General features: G+C 38.7%; 2 protein-coding genes and 1 pseudogene across 3 annotated transcripts; 1 reads left to right on the forward strand and 2 right to left on the reverse strand.

The window, feature by feature from the left end:
- Nucleotides 1-1140: 1140 nt before the first annotated feature.
- On the reverse strand, nt 1141-2017 carry LOC147479332 (thaumatin-like protein 1 pseudogene; annotated as a pseudogene). The gene has a single exon (XR_015205792.1). The product of XR_015205792.1 is annotated as a thaumatin-like protein 1 pseudogene (transcript).
- Nucleotides 2018-9939: 7922 nt separating this feature from the next.
- LOC147479333 (potassium transporter 10-like) lies at nt 9940-11398 on the reverse strand. Its single transcript, XM_086579919.1, has 3 exons — nt 11278-11398; nt 10945-11199; nt 9940-10712 (listed from the first exon to the last, which is right to left on the reverse strand). The coding sequence occupies exons 1-3, from the start codon at nt 11354-11356 to the stop codon at nt 10018-10020; spliced, it is 1029 nt and encodes a 342-aa protein (XP_086436045.1). The 5' UTR covers nt 11357-11398; the 3' UTR covers nt 9940-10017.
- Nucleotides 11399-20875: 9477 nt separating this feature from the next.
- Nucleotides 20876-22873, forward strand: LOC147479334 (conserved oligomeric Golgi complex subunit 6-like). Its single transcript, XM_086578489.1, has 3 exons — nt 20876-21720; nt 22538-22613; nt 22786-22873. The coding sequence occupies exons 1-3, from the start codon at nt 21594-21596 to the stop codon at nt 22850-22852; spliced, it is 270 nt and encodes an 89-aa protein (XP_086434615.1). The 5' UTR covers nt 20876-21593; the 3' UTR covers nt 22853-22873.
- The last annotated feature ends 1749 nt before the right edge of the window (nt 22874-24622 follow it).

Consider the following 24622-nt stretch of genomic DNA (forward strand, 5'->3'; position numbering starts at 1 on the left):
TTTGATCAAAACTAAAATCATTAAAATATTGATGTCACCTTCTTTCTTCCCAACATGACCTTCAGTTATCAAGCTAGAAACATGTTGAACAAGTAAAATGGATTCTACTTCTAAATTATAGGATTTATTAGTGGTTCAGTCATATATCAAATAAATTATGTTTGTTGAGCTATTTTTTCTTTAATTAATATTATAGCCCATGCATGCAGGGTTGTAGAATTTGTGTTTTTATAAAAAATAAAAAAATTATTATAATATTCTATAGTTAAAACTTTATATTTAATTCAATTGCATGACAACAGTCGATGTTGATATTTAGGATATAAACATGAAAACTTTATATATATCTCATCCACAATACAACCGTTTGTTCAACCAACTTTATTGACTTTTCATGTGATATTTTTATATGTAACCAAATGAACTTGGAGGAGTCCTATTAGTAGATGCGTATGATTTCTAATTTTGTATAAAGCACAAATATGAGGGACTCATAAATTATAAATACAGGATTGAGAATGTTCTATGATAAGTATTGTGCTAATTATCATTGACATAAGAATTCATAAGGCAAGACCACTCATTTTGACATACATGAGTTCACATCATCACTCTCTAACCACTCTATGTTTTTCCATAATTTGCATTTATCGATGGTTTGGTCATAAATCAAATTAATTATGTTTGTTGAGCTATTTTTTCTTTTATTAATACTATAGATATGCTACTTCAATACATTAGTTCTTCCCTAAATGATAGAGACCAGTACTTTTAGTGTTTTCATCAAAATTTAACTTACTACAAAATTCTATAGTTAAAACTTTTTGGTACAAAATATTTCATGAAAACGATCACCGATCGTTGAACGGGCTCAAAAACTAGTATTGAGCTTATTGCTCAGGTTGGGCGGGCGGGATTGTGAAAGTTGCAATATAAGAAAGAGATTTTTATGCATATATAAGCCTCTCAGTGGCAAAATACAATCGTTATTAGACATCTCGTTGCATGTCCATACAGCAGAGCATGAGCATCTGATCTCCTGCTGGAAACGAGACATACTCAATGACTCTCCATCCAATTTGTGCAACATATACAATTGGGCTTTAAAGTTATTATAAGACTTACTCAAGTTGTTCCTGGTTTTGGGCTGGTATAACAATACTAGACATTTTTATTCACATTTATAAGCACACTTATAAGCCTCTCACGGGCAAAATACAATCTTATAATAGTTACCATTTGGGTACGTAAATGTATTTGCTGGATCTTGATCCAAAGGATAGCTATATGCATCTGGGCAATTATCCTTGAAGAACTTGGAGAGCTTGGTTGGGCCGCAAGAACCTGGTAAGCTATATGCGCCTGTGCAACAATACTCAGCAGTATTGAATACAGGACACGGACCGTTACACCCACCGGGTGTCCGTAATTCGTTGGGACATTGACCTGTAATGTCAGCTCTGCATCTAATGCCGCGCAATCCAACTGTTATCGGTACAAAGTCCATCGGAATATTGAACCCGTCTACTAAAGAAATGTCAAAGAAATCCATTTGATTGATTTGCGCTAACGAGTATTCGGCCATAGTATTAGGTGGTAACCCGTAAGATTGACACTGGAGGAGTCCATTACAATCACCTGTTACACAGCTTCCGCGTCCACTGGAATCAAAGGTGCAGTTTGTTCTGCCCCATATCCGGCCCGAACTAATACTGGGCTTTATATTGAGGATCCATGCTTGGCCTGGATTGAGTTGTCGGCCCCCGCCTGGGATGGCTGCAGGCCATACTGTGTATGAACATTGATTATGGATCTCAAAGATGGTTCCATTAGTGAAGGTGAAGATGAGAGATAAGGAGACTAAGAAGGAGAAAAGATTAACTGAGGAGCTCATTGTGATAGTTGTAGTTGTATTATTTAAGAAGAAATATCTGTTTTGCGTTTCTATGGTGATGGGTGGTTTGATTTGGACTACTGTTGGCATTTTGAGTGGCAAGTATTGTCGTTCTAAAAAGTCCAGAGACATGTTTGACTTGACATAGTGTGTTTGTTTTCTATTGACTTCAGATATGGGAACTTTGAACTTTTTAAATGGAAAGTGTTTTCTGGGAAAGGAATATAGTTTGCAATTATTGTCCAACTTGGAAAGGAATAATTGTATATGATGTCGATGGCATGCAGACAGTCGTTACATATGGAAAAAAATGGCACTCTTATTTTCCTTTCCTTTCCATAGTGTTTCCTTTCCTTTCCATTTCGTAGTTAGATTCTATTGATTCAGATATGGGAACTTTGAACTTTCTAGGAAAGAGCTTCAGGAATATAGTTTGCAATTATTGTCCAACTTCCTATGATGTCGATGGCATGCAGACAGTCGTTACCAAAATGGCACTTCATTTCGAAATTTCAATAGATTGCGTGCACGGTTTGTTTTAATTTCTTCCAGTCTACCGGGTGATTTAACATGTAAGAACTAGGGATGTCCAGTTTGCAATTATTGTCCGACCGGTCCGAACCCAATTTTTGGGTTTTGAGCAAAATGGCACTTCATTTTGAAATTTGGGGAGCGACCGGTTTGTTTTAATTTCGCGGGTCTAACGGTGATTTTCGGGTTTGGGATGTATTTGTTGGATACATTTTTGGGTTTGACCAAACCCTTATCCTAACGGGTTCGGGTTTATATTTGTTGGATACATGTGACCAAAACCCTATCCTAACCCTATATTCGGGTTTCGGGTTTCGGGTTAGGGTATAATAAAAAATCGGAATATATGAAATAAAAGAATATTAGATCTCTTCATCATGAATGTCATTTTCAGCTATTAGATCTCAATATCTCAAGAAAAACCCCTTTTTCATCAAATTAATCAAAACCATTTTCTTTTATTGGATTTGATCTGTTTAACTTTAACATCGTAAAACCACCTAACAGTCATCAAAGATTCAAAGCACACATGATTTCATTTTTTAAAAAGTAGAAGAAGACAAAAGTAGACCAAGCAAGGCAATCAATTTCAAGACAGTAACTCAATAAGATTGATGGCTTTTTGGGAGTTTCGGCCTCTTGTGGTGGTGTGAATCCGACTTGTTGATTTGACAATAAGATTGATGGTTTTTTAGGAGTTTCGGTTTTTTGTGGTGGTGTGAATCCGACTTGTTGATTTGCTCAGCCTTGGTGACCACATTTAGAAAGAGATATTTGAGGAGGTGCTACAAATTTTTTGAGTGAATGCAAACTTAGCAGCACCATCAAACCCACCAATCTCTTCATCAGGAACGTGTGATTGGGTTGTCTTGTTCTTGGAGAGTTGTTGGAGGGAAGAAGGAGAAGAGTAGTAAAGGTACGGTCAAAGATAATTTGTCTTGAAGATCAAAAGTAAATAGTAATGAGCAAAAGACCAAAAGTTTGTTGAAGATAAATAAATAATAAATGAAAATAGAGCTGTTGGGAATTATGGTATGGTTCGGGTTTGGGTTTTGGTCGGGCATTTTTACCTTTTGTAATCGGGTTTTGGGTTCGGGTTCAGTCCGGATATAGTTTCGGACTTTTTAACCCTTTTAACGGGTTTAGAGCCAAATTATCAGGTCGGGTTTGGATTGGTCCGGGTTTAGATAGTGTGACTAAACCCGACCTAATGTATTTCGGTCTGGGTTTTGTCGGGCTCGGGCAGGGTTCGGTGAGAGTTTTTTTTTTTCGGGTTTCGGGCAGAATGGACATCCCTAGTAAGAACTGAACTCAGTGTAGGAGCACCGAGGCCATACAGAAAAACAACTCTATACTAAACCAAACTAACGCCATGCAAACTTCATGTCTATAAACAACACGTTCTTGGAGACGACTACACAAAAATATGGACATTATGGGAAAGCTTTTATCCGTGGTATGCAAGTATGCAACTAATCACACGATACATGATCATACCTATATTTCCCAAACTAAACAAGGTAAACCATTCCAACTTCAAGTGTGGATACATGAGGTATACTTGATGCATATGTAGGACCTCTCGAATTCCTCCTCAAGAAATCATATCCAAAATTGATCACCGACCTCTTTATCGGACTTGACCGACACTTTGCTCTCACATAAGAGTGCGAGTATAAATGCCATTCCAGCTTCCCTTGCTTCCATCAACTCTTGAAGCTCCTCATGCGCACCTTGGTCAATTTCGGGCTTTTTTGGCAATTACAAACCTTACCCCTTTTCCTTGGACCAATTGGAGACTAAATTTCTCTTACCTCTGATGAACCGGCAATATCTGAAGGGCCCTCATCTTCCTCACACATCTGGATCCCTTCAGTATGTGCTGAAGATGTGCCAACCACTGTCATTTTTGTTAGGGTTTATACCAATACCAATCGATTTTCCCAATACCAATCGATTCCCCCACTACACAGATAACTTGTATGTGAATACAATTCACCTCCAGACAAATTCTAAATATCAACTACAACTTATACTAACATGCCTAACTCGCTAAACAACTATTAACAACATATAATAATGTAAAGCAGTAAAAGCAAACCACAACACAAAGATATACCGTGGTTCAGCCAATGGTGCCTACGTACTTCTACAAGAGCTAGTCCTTTATAAAGTGGGAAGAAAGATTACATTCTCTCCTTTCAGTCTCTCATCTTACTAGATCACTCTTATCTCTTTACAGGGTTGTCTCTCTGTAAATGTTATCTCTCAATCTTGATAGCTTTCAAGATTGGATTTTCTCTGACTTTTGTGCTGCCTCTCATGTGTTTTCTTGGGTGTTAGGTTTTGCCAAAAACCCCAACTCTTATTGCAAACTCGCGGTCCACAAAAATAGAATCTTTTTGAAAATAGGCTTGAGCGCGGGGTGCGCCTCAAGCAAGAACAAGCTGAGCGCGGGGTGCGCTCAACTGCCTGGAGGTCGACCAAGGCATGAGCGCGGGGTGCGCCTCGAGCAGAACAAACTAAGCGCATGGCGCACTGAAGCTACTGGAGGTCGGGCAAGGCATGGGCGCATGTCACGCCTTGTGCAAGACCAAACTGAGCGTAGGGTGCGCTCAGCCTTCTACATGCAGGCTGAACTTCAGCTCTTCCTCATGTGAGGGATAACTCCAACAATCTCCCCCTCCCGAACAGTGAGGGGGGATACCTCCATGCAATTTCTAAATCAACATGAGGAGTCTGCTACCATTCCGGCGGTAGCATAACAAACATCAAATTTACCTTTCGGTAAGACTTTGGTCATCATATGCGACCCATTCTTGTCGGTATGGATCTTCTCGATACACAAATGCTTGTCTTCGAGTACTTCTCTAATCCAATGATACCGCACATGTATGTGCTTGGATCTAGAATAAAAACTCGGATTCTTGCTCAAATAGATGGCACTCTAAATGTCACATAGAACTACAAACTGTTTCTGCTTTAGCCCTAGTTCGTCGAAAAACCTCTTCATCCATAGCAACTCTTTGCAACACTTTCGATTGGCTGCAATATAAAACTACAGTAGTGGAGAGGGCAACACACTTTTGCAACTTTGATTGCCAAGAAACTGCTCCCCCTGCAAAAGTAACCAGATAACCAGAGGTGGACTTCATCGAGTTAACATCACCTGCCATGTCTGCATTAGTGTAGCCTTTAAGTAAGGGCTTACTTCCACCAAAACACAAACACGATTTGAAAGTGCTTTTGAGATATCTCAATATCCACTTAACACCTTCCTAATGTTCCTTCTCCGGATTTGATAGAAATCGGCTTACAACGCCCATGGCGAAAGCTATATCCGGTCTTGTACACACCATGACATACATTAAGTTGCCCACTGCGGATGCATAAGGAATCTTTTCCATCTGACTCTGCTCATACTCACCCTTTGGACACATCTCTTTGGTCATGTGAAACTGGCTACCAAGCGGACAACTGACTGGCTTTGCTTGATCCATGTTGAATCTCTTTAACACCTTCTCAATGTAGCTTTCTTAAGAAAGCCACAACTTCCCACTCTTTCTGTCATGAGTGATCTGCATCCTAAGTATCTGTTTTGGTTGACCTAAATCCTTCATCTAAAAGGACTTACTCAAGTCTTTCTTCAGCTTACATATCTTGTTGATGTTTGGGCCAACTATCAACATATCATCCACATACAGCAATAGCAATATGAAATCCCCATCTGGAAATCTCTGAACAAACACACAATGATCGGAAGCAGACTTCTTGTATCCATGCTTCGCCATAAAGGAATCAAACTTTATGTACCATTGTCTCGGTGCTTGCTTCAACCCACACAAGCTCTTTATCAGCTTGCATACTAGGTGCTCCTTGCCTTTAACCTCAAACCCCTCTGGCTGGTCCATGTAGACATCTTCTTCAAGGTCTCCATAAAGAAAAGTTGTCTTAATATCTAGCTGCTCAACCTCTAGGTTCATACTTGCGGTCATACCTAATACCACCCAAATAGAAGTCATCTTCACTACAGGAGAGAAAATCTCATCAAAGTCAATCCCTTTCCTTTGATCAAATCATTTCACAATAAGGCGAGCTTTGTGCCTTGGGTGAGGATTGTTCTTCTCATGCTTGACTTTGTATATCCACTTATTCGTGAGAATTTTTCGTCCTTGCGGTTTCTCAACTAACTCATAAGTGTGATTCTTGTGTAAAGAATCCATCTTATCATGCATGGCCTTCAACCACTTTTCTTTGTCTGTACCTTCAAGTGCCTCTTGATAGTACATAGGTTCTCCACCATCCGATAGTAGCACGTATGCATGTGGTGAATACCTGGTTGAAGCTTGTCTCTCTCTGTTTGACCTCCTTGCCCCATCTGCTGGTGCCTCAGGAGGATGCACTTCTGCTTGCTCTGGTGGTGGTTCATGCATCTCATCTGCATCTTCTATACCAATAGGTTCTATCCCATCATGAGCAATATGATTCTCATCATGAGCTTCAAACTCATGGTTCTCTGCATTCTCAATGCCTTCTGCACGTTCCACAGTAGGAACAACTTCTGGTTATGAATCAACAAAATCATTAGTGAAAGCATGTAGCTTCTCACCCTCTTCAAAGTCTGCTATGGTTTGGTCTTCCAGGAACACAACATCTAGACTTCGGATTACCTTCTTGTTAATCAGATCATAGAGTTTGTAACCAAACTTTTCATCTCCATAACCCAGAAAAATACACTGCTTGGCTTTGTCATCAAGCTTGGATCTCTCATTCCGGAATATGTACAAATGCCACGCACCCAAATACCCCTCAGTATCCATAATCAACACATCTGCGACCATACTCTCTGCGGATAGTCACTATTCGGAGGCTTTGTGCGGCGATAGGTTGATCACATGCACAGTTGTACGCATTGCTTCTACCCAGTAGCTTCTAGGTAGCTTAGAGTGAGATATCATGCATCTCATTCTCTCTACAATGGTATGGTTCATTCTCTCTGCTATTCCATTATGTTGTGGTGTCTTGGGAACGGTCTGCTCATGACGAATTCCATGACTCTGGCAATATTCTTCAAACGACCCTATGTACTCACCCCCATTATCTGAGCGAATACACTTTAACAACTTCCCAGTCTCTCTTTCCACCATACTGTGGAATTTCTCAAACACGCCAAGTACTTCATCCTTGGTCTTCAGACTATAGGCCCATATCTTTCTTGACATATCATCAATGAATGTCAAGAAATACAAAGCTCCCTGGTGGGACTTTACTCTCATAGGACCACATAAATCAGTGTGCACTAGTTCAAGGACATTATCCTTTATGTGAGACGAGAATCTTTGGAAAGACACCCTGTGTTACTTTCCAACCAAACAGTGAGTACATGTATTTAAATGTGTACCTTTAATGTCTGGCACGACCTTTTACTTAGCAAGAACTTCCATCCCTTTTATGCCCATATGAAACAGTCTCTTGTGCCACAGTTTGGAGGAAGCTTCTTCTTCTGCCGCATTCAATTCCGCTTTACACAAACTAGTCTGTGTTTTGTAAAGAGAGCAAGTTTTCTTTCCTCTGGCTGGTACAATGGAACCTCTGCTTAGTTTCCATACCCCGTTACCAAACGAGTTTACAAAGCTATCGTCATCTAACTTCCCAGCCGAAATTAGACTTAGCCAAATGTCAGGGACATGTCTTACATCCTTGAGTGTCAAGGTGTAGCCGACATTGGTTTCTACATGAACATCTCCAATGCCTATAATCTTCGAGACGCCACTGTTACCCATCCTCACTTCACTATATTCACCACAGCTGTAGGTAGTGAAGAATCTCTGTCTTGATTGTGGCGTGATAGGATGCTCTCGTATCTATCACCTACTCAGTATCGACATGAGGTACTAAGGACACACTATTACTGATCGACCTGATTCCCACTAGGGTCGCCGACTATGCGCGGTAGTATCTCAATACGTGTTTCCGTTCCTCGCACCATGTCTTCATGTACACGCGGTTATTCTTCTCATCCCTCTTTTAGTGTTACTTGACTCATATCTGAAGTGGCCCTTGGTGGCACAATAGTAACATTGCCTCTCTGCCTTAGGAGTTCTAGCTTCACCCCTAGATTTACTTATGTCATCACTTCTAGAACGAGATGGTTTTCTGTATTTACCTCTCCCCCGTTTCTCTATGGCAAGGATCTCTGAGCGAGAGGAGCTGCCTTTTGAACTCCTTCTAGTCTCCTCATTTAACAAAGACGCGGTAGCCATCTCCATGGTAACGATTCCATCCTTGGCTGCTCCGTGTAGAGAGACTGCTAATGTCTCCCAACTTTCGGGTAGAGAGCATAATAGAAACAAAGCCTCAACTCCATCTCCCAAATTAATCTTCATCAAATGCATCTGATTGATGATATTATGTACTTCATTAAGATGCTCAGACATTGAAGAACCTTCTTGGTACTTCGTGTCGGCAAACTTCTTAACGACCAGCACTTTGTTTCCGCCCGACTTCCTCTCGTAGAGGTTTTCGAGTTTCTTCCACAGACTGAAGGCTGTAGTCTCTTGGGACACATGGTGAAAGACATTGTCGTCAACCCACTGTCGAATGTATCCCATCGTTTTTCTGTCAAGCTTTTTCCACTCAGCCTCATCAGTCTTTTCTAGTTTACTCTTTCATTCTCAATGGGAAGTGTCAAGTCCTTGTAGTATAACAAGTCTTCCATCTTGGCTTTCCAGATGGTGTAGTTCTTTCTATTCAGACTCGTCATGCGAGTGTTCACAGAATTGTCCATCTCTACAAGTTATTTAAACTCAAATCTTCTCTCAGGAGTTTTGTCAAACACCTTCCAACCAAGATTTGGATAACACCCTAGGCTAATCTAATCTGGCTCTGATACCACTTGTTGGGGTTTATACTAATACCAATCGATTCCCCCACTACACAGATAACTTGTATGTTAACACAATTCACCTCCAGACAAATTCTAAATATCAACTACAACCTATACTAACATGCCCAACTCGCTAAACAACTATTAACAACAGATAATAATGTAAAGCAGTAAAAGAAAACCACAACACAAAGATATACCGTGGTTTGGCCAATGGTGCCTACTTCTACAAGAGCTAATCATTTATAAAGTGGGAAAGAATATTACAATCTCTCCTTTCAGTCTCTCACCTTACTAGATCACTCTTATCTCTTTACAGGGTTGCCTCTCTGTAAAGGTTATCTCTCAATCTTGATAGCTTTCAAGATTGGGTTTTCTCTGACTTTTGTGCTGCCTCTCGTGTGTTAGGTTTTGCCAAAAACCCCAACTCTTATTGCAAACTCGCGGTCCACAAAAATAGAATCCTTCTGAAAATAGGCTTGAGCGCGGGGTTCGCCTCGAGCAAGAACAAGCTGAGTGCGGGGTGCACTCAAGTGCCTGGAGGTCGACCAAGGCATGAGCGCGGGGTGCGCCTCAAGCATAACAACTAAAAGCGCATGGCGCTATTGGAAGCTTGGAGGGAGGCAAGGCATGGGCGCATGCCACGCCTTGTGCAAGACCAAATTGAGCACAGGGTGCGCTCAGCCTTCTACATGCAGGTTGAACTTCAGCTCCTCCTCACATGAGGGATAACTCCAACAATTTTTTCATCTTCCTTCTCCAGGTCTTGTGATCTTCCATTAGGCTCCAGTCTTTCTGATCGGATAAATTCTGCTATACTACAAATTTGGTCCTTCTCAAAAGCCACATCATCCTTGTGAATGTCATGGTAACCATATCGCACGATGCACCTATAGATTCTATATTCTTTAGGACCAATACGACCAACAAGAAAACGCTCCTCGGGCTGAACATATGGCACAGGGACAGATTTGATGCAAAGGAAGACTAGGACTTGGTGGAAAGCTGGAAGATTTGTGACAAAATGCGAGAAGATCGCAGGAATCCCAGAAACAAGCTCAGTGTGCACAAGGCCAATTCCTATTACACGGACAATACCAAGACTGGGGCCAAGGCTAAGGAGCCAATTGATGGAAACCTTGTTTTGGACATCAAACTCGTACTTTTTCAGCGTGCCATAATGCCAGGCGTACATAATAGCCATGAATACAAAAGCAAGAACTATAGGGACCCATGCCCCTTCTCGAAACTTGATGAGTGAAGCCGAGAAATAGAGAGCCTCAATAGCTCCAAAGAACAGGATAAAGCAAATAGCTAGAAAGATGCTTTGATGCCAGCACAGGACCATAACTAAAGACATCAAGCATGTGGTGACCAACATGACAGTTATAACCGCCAACCCTGTTGCATAACATAAAGGAATTTAGAACTTGTGGGTTGATCTTACTATATTCTGAAGTGTAGTACGTTGGCGTGATTGGCCTTATGAAATCCTCCGCATTCACTTGTGACTCAGAATTTAACCATTCTGTGACTTGCTTGCTCAAAGTAGGATTCAAAGTGCTGTATAAGGATGTGATTCAATAATAAACTCGACCAGGAACAAACTTTTCATGATGTTATAAGCTCATACCTGAAGCATTACCCAGCCTCTTTGTGTCTCTGAAACCAATTGTAACAGCTAAGCACAACAACATCAAAATCCAGTTGATCTCAGGGATGTAAATCTGACCGTGTATTTTAGATGATGTGTGTATTATTTTGACCCTGGGGAAAGAACCTAAAGCAGAGCACTGTTTGATTATGGAGAAAGTGCCTGTGATGATGGCTTGGCTTCCAACAACCGCTGCAAGTATTGCGATCGCCAAAACTGGCCATCTTAACGGCTCTGACACAACAAAACTATTAGTTTCAATTAGGCTTAGTTCAAACCACTGGTCCCAGCTAAAAACAAAACCATGATAACCTGGTACTGATACATAAAATCCAATTTGGTAATTGTTTTCACCAATGTGATGCTTCGATATATATGCAGCTTGTCCCATGTACGCTAGAATTAAAGATGGATAAACCACGGAGGTAAAAGCAATCTGCACAAATATAAAAGCCTATTAGATGGCATAAATGCCACGTAGTAGTCAATAATATGAATGGGATACTTGAATCATCACGGCATAATTATAATCCAAAGTGGAGCTTAGATGTTGATAATCCTTCTGTATATAAAAACAGGCTTTTTAGTCTTGTGTATTGTCAAAGATGTTTTAATGGATATTTCTGATAATGTTTATTGATGTTTCTAGTAGTATATATATATGAATACAAATATCTCCTAAATCCACATATCTAGGAGAAGATAATACTCTTACTAAATACACAAGATACTTCCTAATACTAAATATAGTAATAAATATTCTAACCCTCAAGTTGGTGCGTGGATATGCACATGCCCAACTTGAAAAGAGTAAGCGCGGCGCTTGGATATGGATTACCAGACAAAGCCCATTCCGGGCCGCTCTTGTCGACAAACAAACCAGGGGAGAGCAAGTCGCCCGCTTGGCTATGGGAGGGACAAGAAGCAAGCCCGCTCTTTGTCTTGATTTAACCTCTAGAGAGTAAGCCAGCGGCCAACTGAGCCTTTGGGCTGCTGCCCCGCCTCTACCTTATTTAAGCACCCCCTCAAGTTGGTGCGTAGATATCGCACAAACCCAACTTGACAAGAGAATCATTAAACACCTTGCTAGCCGCTGCTTTAGTAAGGACATCTGCTAGTTGGTTTTCAGACTTTACAAATGGAAAAGTAATAATTTCAGCTTCAAGTTTCTCTTTGATAAAGTGTCTATCAATCTCCACATGCTTCGTCCGATCATGTTGAACAGGATTATGAGCTATCTCTACAGCTAACGTATTGTCACAATACAGAATCATTTCCACTTTTGGTTTAACACCCAAGTCTATCAACAAGTTTCTCAACCACAACAACTCACATACCCCATATGCCATACCTATATATTCAACTTCAGCACTTGATCTCGATACTACTAGCTGTTTTTTACTCCTCCAAGTCACAAGGTTTCCACCTACAAAAGTGAAGTATCCTGAGGTAGACCTTATGTTGTCGGCTGAGCCTGCCCAATCTGCATCAATGTAGCCTTCTACTTTTAGGTGATCATGTTTCGAGAACAATAAGCTTTTACCCGGAGCATATTTCAAATATCTCAATATGCGCTCTATAACATTCATATGAGGTTGACGTGGGTCATGCATGAATTGACTCACGACACTAACCGCATACGCAATATTTGACCTGGTATGCGATAAATAGATCAGTTTCCCTACAAGCTTATGATATCTACCCTTATCAGTAGGAGTTGCATTCAAACACGGAAACAACTTGTGGTTCTCCTCAATGGGAGTATCAACTGGCTTACATCCGAGCATTCCAGTCTCAGATAATAAATCAAGAATATATTTCCGCTGGGATAAGAAAATACCATTTTTTGATCGGGCTACCTCAATCCCAAGGAAATATTTAAGGTCTCCAAGTTGTTTCATTTCAAACTCAGAAGCCAGATAATGTTGTAAACTAGAAATCTCTTCATGATCATCACCAGTCACCACTATATCATCAACATAGATAATCAAAGCAGTAATTTTACCTCTTCTGTGTTTTAAAAACAAAGTGTGATACGAGTTACTTTGTTTGTAGCCAAACTTCTTCATAGACTTGGTGAACCTACCGAACCAAGCTCTTGGAGACTGCTTTAACCCATACAATGCCTTCTTTAGTTTACAAACCATTGTTGTATCTGAGTATTCTGGTATACCTGGGGGAGGATCCATATATACTTCTTCAGTAAGATCTCCATGCAGGAAAGCATTTTTTACATCAAACTGAAGAAGAGTCCAGTCTTTGTTAGCTGCTAATGACAAAAGTACTCTCATAGTATTGAGTTTAGCAACCGGTGCAAAAGTTTCTTGATAATATACACCATAAGATTCTATATACCCTTTCACAACCAGCCGAGCTTTGTATCTCTCAATAGCCCCATCTGCTTTGAGTTTGATTGTAAATACCCATCTGCACCCCCACTGTCTTCTTTTCCTTTGGTAAGATTACAAGGTTAAGTTTCCAAGTGGCATTCTTTTTCAGTGCTGCCATTTCTTCTACCATAGCTTTGGTCCATCTAGAATATGCTAAAGCTTCCTGCATTTTACTAGGAATAGAGATAGATGATAACTAGAATACATAAGATGCATATGACTTGGACAACTTGTGGGATGACACATGATTGCTTATGGGATATTTCACTTTAGCTTTAGGATCAGGTTCATATTTAATTGGTGGTTGGCCACGGTTAGATCGAGGTGGAAGATGATATTGAACTCGTTCAGAATTAATACTAGGTAAGTTAACATCATGAATATTAGAATCAACAATAAGACTAGGTAGGTTAACATCATGAATATTAGAATCAACAATAATAGAGTCAGGAGGGATGTCCAAACGGGTACCCGACCCGGCCCGAAACCGATTTTTCGGGTTTTGAACGGGTATCGGGTTACCCGGCCCGGCCCTATTCTTTGCGGGTCGGGTTCGGGTTCGGGTATTTGTTGGATACATGTGACCAAACCCTACCCTAACCCTATATTTCGGGTACCCGTCGGGTTCGGGTTCGGGTTTCGGGTATGGTAAAACCCGAAATATATGAAATAAAAGAATATTAGATCTCTTCATCAGGAACGTCATTTTCAGTTATTAGATCTCAAGATCTCAAGAAAAAACGTCTTTTTCATCTAATTAATCAAAAGCCATCTTCTTTTATTGGATTTGATCTGTTTAACTTTAACATCGTAAAGCCACCCAACAGTCATCAAAGATTCAAAACACACAGGATTGCATTTTTTGAAAAGCAAAAGAAGACAAAAGTAGACCAAGCAAAGCAAGCAATTCCAAGACAATAACTCAATAAGATTGATGGTTTTTTTGGGAGTTTCGACTTCTTGTGGTGGTGTGAATCCGACCTGTTGATTTGACAATAAGATTGATGGCTTTTTAGGAGTTTCAGTTTTCTTGTGGTGGTGTGAATCCGACTGTTGATTTGCTTTCGACCTTGGTGACCACATTTAGAAAGAGATATTTGAGGAGGTGTTGCAAATTTTCTGAGTGAATGCAAACTTAGCAGCACCATCAAACCCACCAATCTCTTCATCATGAACGTGTGATTGGGTTGTCTTGTTCTTGGGGAGTTGTTGGAGGGAAGAGGGAGAAGAGAAGAGTAGTGGCACGGTCAAAGGTAATTTGTCTTGAAGACCAAAAATAAATAGTAATGAGCAAAAGACCAAAAGTTTGTTGAAGATAAGTAGATAATAAATGAAAATATAGTTGTTGGGAATTATGGTCGGGTTCGGGTTCGGGTTCGGGTTTTGGTCGGGCATTTTTACCCTATATAACTGGATTTTGGGTTCGGGTTCGGTCTGGATATGGTTTCGGGCTTTTTAACCCTTTTAACGGGTTTAGGGCCAAATTATCGGGTCGGGTTCGGGTCGGTCCGGGTTTAGATAGTGTGACCAAACCCCACCCTATGTATTTCGGTCCGGGTTCGGGTTCGGGTTTTGTCGGCTCGGCGAGGCGGGGGTTGAGTCTTTTTTTTTTTTTGGGTTTTTGGGCGGGGGTTTAGGCAGAATGGACATCCCTATGTCAGGTGATACCTCTAATGGGTCTTCTGGAGAAGATTGGATTAATGGATCCATTGTAGGAGGTAATGTACTATCATGGATTTGATCTTCACATTCTTTATTTGAGCACTCTAGTGGAGGTTGCATCGACTTCTTCTATTGAGTGTTTATCACTAGGTGATTGTGGTCCCGATAAATCAAAGACCATTATATCATCATGATTCTGCATTTCATTTCTATTCTCCCCCTGAAGTGAAGAATCAGTGATCTCTATATAAAAAAGGTCGTGGTCATGGAAAATGACATCCATTGAGACAAAAAAAGAGACAAAAAAAAATTTAGACGATGGATGATAACACTTATAACCCTTCTGAGTTGAGCCATACCTAGCAAAGACACACTTCAATGCACGTGGATCAAGTTTGGTGTGTTGTTGTGTATGTAAGTGAACATACACCACACACCTGAAGATATAGGGTGCTAAATGAACAATGGGCGGAAGCATACAGTAATAAGAAAGCACATCTAAGGGTCTCCGAAATTGAACAACACTAGAAGGTGTACGATTCATTAAGTAAACAACAGAGTTCAAAGCATCACCCCATAAGTGAGATGAGACATGACCACCAATTAATAAAGACCGAGTAATCTCTAAAAGATGTCTATTTTTTCGTTCTGCAACCCCATTTTGCTGAGGGGAATAAGTGCAAGAGGTTTGATGTAGAATACCAGCCGAATGCAGAAAGCCAGTCAATTTCTTTTTGAAATACTCACCCCTATTATCAGAGCGAACAACCTTTATAGAGATGCCAAACTGTGTGAGCACCATCTGATGGAAAAGGAGAAAAACTGTACAGACATCACTTTTATGTTTTAAAAAATATACCCAGGTCATCCGTGTGCAGTGATTGAAAAAAGTAATAAACCATTTTCATCCCGTTATGTGTAGGATGTAGGCAAGACCCCAAACATCTGAATGAACTAAAGAAAAAGGAGCAACATATTTATTATCACTCGAAGGGAAAATAGTACGATGGCTTTTCGCCATTACACAGGTTTCACAAGCAAAATCAGAAAGACTACAACCAGTAAATAAATAAGGAAATAATCTCCTCAGATAACCAAATGAGGGATGTCCTAGTCGTCTATGCCAAAGCCAAATCTCGTTTTTATTTTTATTAACCTTATCGTCACTCATAACATGAGCTTGTACTCCTTGATTGGACCGTTGAAAACCATCCTCCAGATAGTACAATCCTCCACTTTGTTTACCACTGCCAATCCTCTCCTTGGTATGGGTGTTCTGAAAAATACAGTGAGTGGGAAAAAACAAGGCAACACAATTATTAGATTTGGTTAATTGGCTAACAGAGAGAAGGTTACAATTTAGTGACGAAACAAATAAAACATCATGGATAGATAAAGAAGGGGACAAAGGAACAGTGCCAATACCAACAACTGGAGATGACATACCATTAGCATTAGTAATGACTGATTTGGGACAACTAGAGGAGAAATGGTTAAATTTATATCGATCGCAAGTTATATGATCAGTAACACCCGTGTCAATTATCCAATCACTATTTGCAGTAAAAGCAATAAGAGTAGAGTTAGATATACCTGACTGGGCAACAAATTCGGCAGCAGTGACTAAGTGACTCTTCGAACTTGAACTCTCTGCCTTAGAGTTAGAAGACATGGGAGACGCCTTACCCTTTGAATGCCAATCTGGATAACCATGTAGCTTAAAGCAGGTATCAACTACATGGTTATCACCATTACAATGGGTACACTTATGAACTCCTTTCTTTGAATCAAGACGAGCAAATGATTTTCGAGCCGCCATAGTAGTCCCTTCATTAGATGTCCCACCAAGGATGGCATCCTGACGATTTGCCTCAGCACAAACCATGGCATAAACAGACTGTATGTCTGGAAGTGGCTTAATAGCAAGAACACGACCATGAGCCCCATCCAAATGAGAATCAAGACCGGCCAAGAAAACATACACACGCTGAGAATTAACCTTTGTGGTATATTTCTTAATGTCATTGGCACACTCCATAGTGCAGTCTTCAATAGCGTCAAATTCCTGCCATATTTTTTTCAGTCGTTTTCCAAAATAAGGAATAACAGAACTTTTATTTTGGTGGACAGAAATTTCCTCACAATATAGCTGATAACCCTTCGATGCATCTTGGCTAACAGAGTAAGTTTGTTTTGCAGTATCCCAGATTTCCTTGGCCATAGATAAGCGAAGGAAAATTGACTTGATGTCCTTGGTCATTGCATTAAGAAGCCAAGACTTGACCAGACAGTTCTCGTCCTCCCAAGCTTCATATTCCTCAGAATTTATGTTTGTTGGAGCAGCCTTAGTACCAGAGATAAAGCCCCAACGTTTTCTGCCCCTGATCTTGTTCTGCGCATTCAATGACCACTCAATGTAATTAGTACCATCAAGTCATTCTGGAGTAATTAGTGAGGACATCTCTTTCATATAAAGATTAGACATGACCGTGGAATCGTTATTGGAATGCACAACAACGGAATCATTATTGGTAGTTAAGTCTGTCATTATGATATAGAACACAAATAATGAACTAGAAAAAAAAAAGACAAGAACGATAAGTAGGAGAGGGTAATAAAAAGTATGATATGACCAGAAAAAGAAACCAAACACCAAAAAAAGGCTCCGATTCCTACAGTAATGGGGTAGTGGAAAGGAAATCGGAGTTGGCTCTTGATACCATGTCAAAGATGTTTTAATGGATATTTCTGATAATATTTATTGATGTTCTAATAGTATATATACATGAATACATAAATCTCCTAGATCCACATATCTAGGAGAAGATAATACTCTTACTAAATACACAAGATACTTCCTAATACTAAATATAGTAACAAATATTCTAACATGTATTATACCACAATACCTTACCACACACAAAAGATGTTGCACAGGCGTTCACCATACTTGAGCATGATGGTTACTTGAGGAATATGTTACGTCCTGTATAGATGTGTAACTTGTATCTTGAAAAATTCATCAAGAATGTGTCATACATTCACGATTCATATACCATACAACTTCCAAGAGATAGTAGAAGCAAAAACACCAAGTACATTCTCCCGCTCTTTTCCAAGACTATTCTTGTCACTCAATCTTATAGTAAGCAAGATGCAGCAAGTGGTGCCAGATTTTATCTCTTATATATTGTTTTTTCCCCTTATCAGTGTCATATGCATTTATTGTGACAATGTATAAAGCATAAAAAGTACAACTAGAATAGCTAGTGAGAATTCTCTCTATTAAGGCTCAAAAACTTTGCTTTACTAAAACAGCTAAAACAGTCAGGATAAAAAATCCAATAAGAAGGACATCGAGGAGGAGGAAGAGGGGGCCAGGGGGGGTTGCTAGCACTAAAATATCCTGGCTCTGCCCTATCTACATTAGTTTATATAGACGGTCTTATCATTTTGGCAGATGGCTTTTACTTCATTTTTCTCATTTGAAGACTTTTTAAGTAGCTGATCGTCATAATTAGAAGATTAACCTAATGAAAACCACATGTGACCCCGTTCACATATCATAAAATGGAGTTATTGATTAATGTGCATGTTTTTGAGTATGCCTATGATCAATGCATCATCATCAAACTTGAGGCATTTTCTATTTTCTTTCTCAAGCTTCACTTAGTAATCCATAACTGGAAAACAACAACTCAGGAAGTGTTGGTAAAAAGCTAAATACTATCATACGAAAATGTCTTAGCAATCTAAAACCCACTTCAATTAAATAGTAACAGATTCCCAGGAGATGTACCAAGTACTAGTAGTCACAAATCGGAGCTACATGGAGGTTGCTATTGTTTATAGGTTTGACAATTCTCCGTGAGGCATTGTAGGTTAAGTTTTTTCCTAAGCCTTTCCTAAGATGTCTACATGTCGGTGTCATGTCTGAAAAAACGATCAACATCATGTAGACAAGAAGACACATGAAGAGGTCAAAGAAAAGGCAAATACCTCACTAAGCCAAAACAAGTACCATACCCGGACACAAAGCATCTACATAACCTGGACTAATACCTTGAACTCCTTGAGAGGTGAACCATAGATCTAAGATATAAATTTATGGCTACGTTAAGCTAGAAAAAGGTTTGAATAGGGCTTAGGTTGATCACTTAGGAATGGAAATTAACATGGATTGAAAAGGAAAAAAAGTTGTGAATATATGCAGGATTCCAACCCACAACCTACAATGAGTACTTATTAGGACTCACTGTTTTCAGACAGAATATGCATAAGCTGTATCAGTTCACTACAACAAATATGACATATGACATCACTAATTTTACATCATTTTCAGTGAAATGATGTCATATGAAAACTATGACATCACTTTTCTCAACATGTGATGTAATAATTATCACAATTTTTTTGTAACATCACTTATTTTAGAAGCTGATATAGTAGAGTTGTACAACATCATTTTAATAAGTGATATCGTAATAGTGATGTAGTAACACTTTTTTATGTCACTCACCGTATCACTTATAAAGTGATGTAATATCCATATATTCAACATCACTTTAAAGGTGTTGTTACTCACCGTGTCACTTATAAAGTGATGTAATATCTATGTATTCAACATCACTTTAAAAGTGATTTTGCCAAGTTTTTGAAATCACTTATAATGTGACTTCTAGATCTACTAGAAAACTGTAAATAAATAGCATTTATTCAATAGTTTTTATAAAAAAAAACCCTATAAATTTTTTTTTGGAAAACTAAGGAGCGTTTGGACGAATAGGCGCAATAAAATTGATTGCGTTGTTGGGTAGTCAATTATTGGACTTTACACCAAATTTTTGGGGCCTGCCTCAAATGAAATTTCTAGCACCACACCCCGTCTGATTTTCTCTCTAATCAAAACCCCCTCACTAAGCAAAGCCGCCACCGCCCCCACCATATTCACCAGCCACCCCAAAACCGCCACCATATGGGAGCCTTGTCTAAATTTTTCATTATTTCCCATTTCAGAAAACCGACACTCCAAATTAAAGTTCAAACCCAACAGTTCAAAATATTAGTGATACCCCCCCAATTGCAAGATCCAACGGTTACGAGATGAATTTTTTTTTTCAGATGAAGAAATCTGACCGTTGGATCACTCAAATGGGGTATCACTAATATTTTTGAAAACGGGGTGTAACACTAATTGCAACTAGTAATGGGGGGTAAGTCTAACTAACCCTAACTTAATTTTATGGTTGAGTCACGGCCATTGGTTTAAAGACAAGTTCTATGCTCGCGTATTTACTGTGGTTGACATCCTAAGGTGGTTTAATTATTGGAGATCTAGTGACTAGTGAGAACATGCATGAGTAGGCTAGTGTACTGCAGATGTCTTAGATTCTGATAGCTTCTATTCTACCATTAAAACCAATTCTTTCTTTGATGAAAACTGAAATAAGTTCTTCTACCATACATTTTTTACGAACTAATGCTGAAGAGTCTAGGCAGTGTCTTCCAGGATTGATTGCGATGTCAAGTCACAGAGTCTTTTTGTTTTAAGTCATTTACTCGATTCTTACACCATCGCAGATGTGCGAGCAAGCAAATGTAAGCACATAGATCCAAAGCGATCCGGTCATTAAGGAGAAGTAGAGCGAAGTTCGATTCAAGCCAATTTACTAGGGATTCTTCATCACTTGTTAATGCTCTTCCGAACAATAGCAGCTCCATCCCATCCTCTCAAAGTGAGTTCGCGAACCTCTATTCATTCTCCATGTATTTGTTAATTCACAAATTCATCGACAATTTTAAGGCGTCGTCACGAAGTCATCATAAGAGAATATTATAGTGGTATATGTCGTGTCGTGCAGAGGAGCTACATTATGAGGTTCTTACTTGAGATCTCCTTAATATATATCGACTCGGTTGGTTAGCAATATAATTATTGCATTTTTTACTCTCTTTAATGGACTGTTTACTGAAGTCATCTAAAAGGGTGAGTATATCAGACGGCTATATGTGTTGATTTCAGACGGTTATATGTGTACATTGGTTCCTTTGGCCTTTAGCAGAGTTGGCTTTTGGTCAATCTAACAAGTATTACATTCCTCTATTTCTTTCCTTCTTAGAATCAATTTTGTGTCGTGTAATGTGAAAAGTGAAAATAATTAAATGACATCTGGGTTTTTTTTTGCAAGTATTTAATGAGCTATGTATATTTACCCTGAAAATAATTTTGTCAAGTAGAGTAATGACATGCCATCCAAGATCTTCCTCATCAATTGCTTATCTGCTATCCAGCAGCCATTGTTAGGACATGATGTTGCTGCAGAGTATGTTAAAAATCTTCGATCCACGATTGAGAAAAATGTGAACCTTCTTGTGGAGAAAGAGGTGGCTAGCATCCTAAGAAAATGTGGTTTGTTAACCGAATATCTCAAATTCGGAATTTGGTAAACAAGAAAGATAGTGATGCATCAACTAAATTGTCATTAGCAGAGGTAGAGGGCATGTCACATGTATCACTTTCAGATTGTTTGAGAGCATTATTTGGACTCGTTTTGGGGAGTGGATGCAAGTCCACAAATGCGTTCAGAGGCTTGTATCTGTGCAGCAAGACCACTTGCCGAAGCTTACGAATTGGTTTATAATGCAATCATGGATCTAGAGAACGGTTATCCTGATCCCAAGTCATTGGCCAGACATCCACCAGGTCAGATAAGGACTATATTAGGAATTTGAAGCTCTATACAACGATGTTCTTCTCTAATATACAACATGTATGCTTTTGTTTAGTTCAAGCAAAGGGCTCTTACTATGTTTGTTCATATTAGATGCATGGGGTAATGTGATTGTTGTTGTTTTTGTCCCTATGGACTTGTCATTGGACATTTGCACACACTAACTCCCCAAACTCCAATCTACACCGGAAGTTTTTTTTTGCCCAACTAGTGCAAAGTGGAATCTTCTCCTTCTTCTTAACACCCTCAATTCACTTTTTTATTGTAACTGTTTTCTAAATCAATAATAAAACTACACCTAACTGTTTGCTAAATCAATAATAAAACTACACCTTCTCACAGTTTGGCAACCTGGACTAGAACAGTTTAACACTTCACTTTATCTTTTTTTTTTATACACAATTGCTGCTTTTGTTTTTTCCCTTGGAACTATGAAGTATATCTTTATGTTTTCATTCAATACAAGTTGGAACCTACTATTAAAGTTGCATTTGCTCTTATTTTTTTTTTTTTTTTGTGATGGAATGGTTAGGTGCTTATTGTGTGCACTACCACACCATTTCGCTTGCGTTTTTCCAACTTCTCACATTCTAAACCGTCTAGTTTTTGCTTCGATCTTGAATGCACTTGATTACTATTTTTTTTTTTCTAGCTAGTTCAGACCACTCAATTTTTCAATATCATCTGACCAACTAAAAATTATCTGTCTTTTCTTTTCTTTAATAAGTTATCTTGGATTTTAGTTTAAGCAATAAAATTTTCTGATAAATGGTTCCAATTTTTGCACAGGGAACTACAGGGTTGAGCTTAAAGACAATTTGAGTTATGATTGGTATATGCAGTCTCTATCACAATCCTTATTGTGGTAAGCTTTTTGGTAGTCTTATGATGGTTAATCAATTGCACCATTAATTTGAGTACTATAATCTAGAAAAAGATTAGCATACTAGATAGGAGCCTGAAGCACTGGTGCAGTTTACATGCTATTGGTGTTACTACCCAAATCATTAACAACTATTTAAATATTTTTTTTCTAGGCAGACACAAGTTTTAAATTACTCCGCTAGTGATGTAGGAAAATGGACGACAACATTTTTATTTTAACTCAACCTCCAAACAACTTTTTGGTAATGTGGTTGGACGATCTTGAACACAAGTAACTGTCTTCTATAGAACTTCCTTTGTCATTCAGGTACTATATTATGCGGATGTTTCGTCTGTTTATTTTCCTTTTATAAAATTTTCTTTGATTTTCTAGTACAATATTTCATACTGCAGAAAAAAGAAAACAGAGTGATTTGTTAGGCCGTGATAGGTTCTTGGTTGGGTGATTGTGGTTCTCTTTGGCTCACTTCGGTACTGTAGATTAAATTTTGTTGGTATATGTTGGCTTGTTACAATTTTTTGTATGTAGTGTAATATTTGTAATTGGAGATGATGTTTGTGTGATGAATGTGATTTTAAGATACATTTTATCTTTATTTGATGATAAATTACCAGGAAAATGGTATTATATTGGGATGATATTGGCAATTTTGTTTTTTTTTTTTTTTTTTATTATTTTGTTAAATGGGACATCACTTTTAAAGTGATTTATAAAGTTATTTCACATCACTTTACAAGTAATTTGAAATCTGAATGAAACGTCACTTTCTAAGTGATGTTAATCGGCTTTATTGATTTCACTTAAAAAGTGATGTTAAAAGTTATAACATCATTTGTGGACATCAATTAAAAAGTGATGCAAAGTTATAACATCACTTGTGGACATCAATTAAAAAGTGATGTGAAGTAACATCACTTGTGGACATCGTTTAAAAAGTGATGTGGAAAACCCTGAATTTTCACGTTGCCACTAATTACATCACTTGCAAAAGTGACGTCGTATATTTTTGACATAACTTATGGAGTGATTTTAAATGTCTTTTATGTTGTAGTGGTTGGGATTATTTTTTTTAGAAAGAGTAAACCACCGAACTTGAATTATGATTTAGCATTCACCGACTAGGGACATCTATATAAAGACTAAGAGAATTCACATCAATTACATCATCTGCAAGAAAGCAAAGAAGTCTTTAAAGTCAAGAAAAGCTCTTGTATGTAAGAGCCTTTGAGAAAGAAAATGTTCATAGAATTTACTTACTCTAGTTGTGAGGGTCTGAGAGATTGTTAGTTAGACAATCGAATGTATGGTGATCCCTACTTACCTATCTGTTGAATAACAAAGTGAATTCTATGAATATTAATTGATTGAAAGCTGCTTTAGTTCTTATGACTATTTATGCAGGCTCGGGTCAAGAAGCTTCAAGATAAACTAACTGCTATAGATATGGCTTCTTAACTTCGATATTGACTGAAACCTCTTTAAATACCTTTTAAGGATATGAGACAAAGGCAAGGCAAGATGCTGAATTTCCATTATCTAGGTATTTTTAGCTTTAATCTTGTTAAATTTTGGTATTCTTTTTTCTTGTAGACTAACTTGAGGCTATGGTGGTTTAGTTGTAACTTGTAAGTATAATATATTAGTAGTGCTGTTGAAAAAGGCTGAAGCCCCATATTTTCAGCTTTCAATAGATACACTGAAGAGCCTTTATGTTAGGAAAATATTCCTTAATGATCACAGTTGTCCTGCTCAGATGCAATCTGTGGCAGAAGACATGCTTTCGGGACATTATTTTTACTTGTTCGTAAACTCATAGTTGACAAAACCCTTGGCTTTTATCTCTGGCGAAAAGCAATGGAACCGAAAGCAATTAGTTATGTTCGGAAGTTTCGATCCTTAGATCTTCTTCTAACTTGTGTGAACTGTATGATAGGTTGATGCAAGTAGATCCAAAGAGTAGGCACAAAGGAAAGCTCGAGACGAAAACT

This window comes from Coptis chinensis, chromosome 8 (assembly GCF_015680905.1).
Source record: "Coptis chinensis isolate HL-2020 chromosome 8, ASM1568090v1, whole genome shotgun sequence".
Classification (NCBI taxonomy): Eukaryota; Viridiplantae; Streptophyta; class Magnoliopsida; order Ranunculales; family Ranunculaceae; genus Coptis; species Coptis chinensis.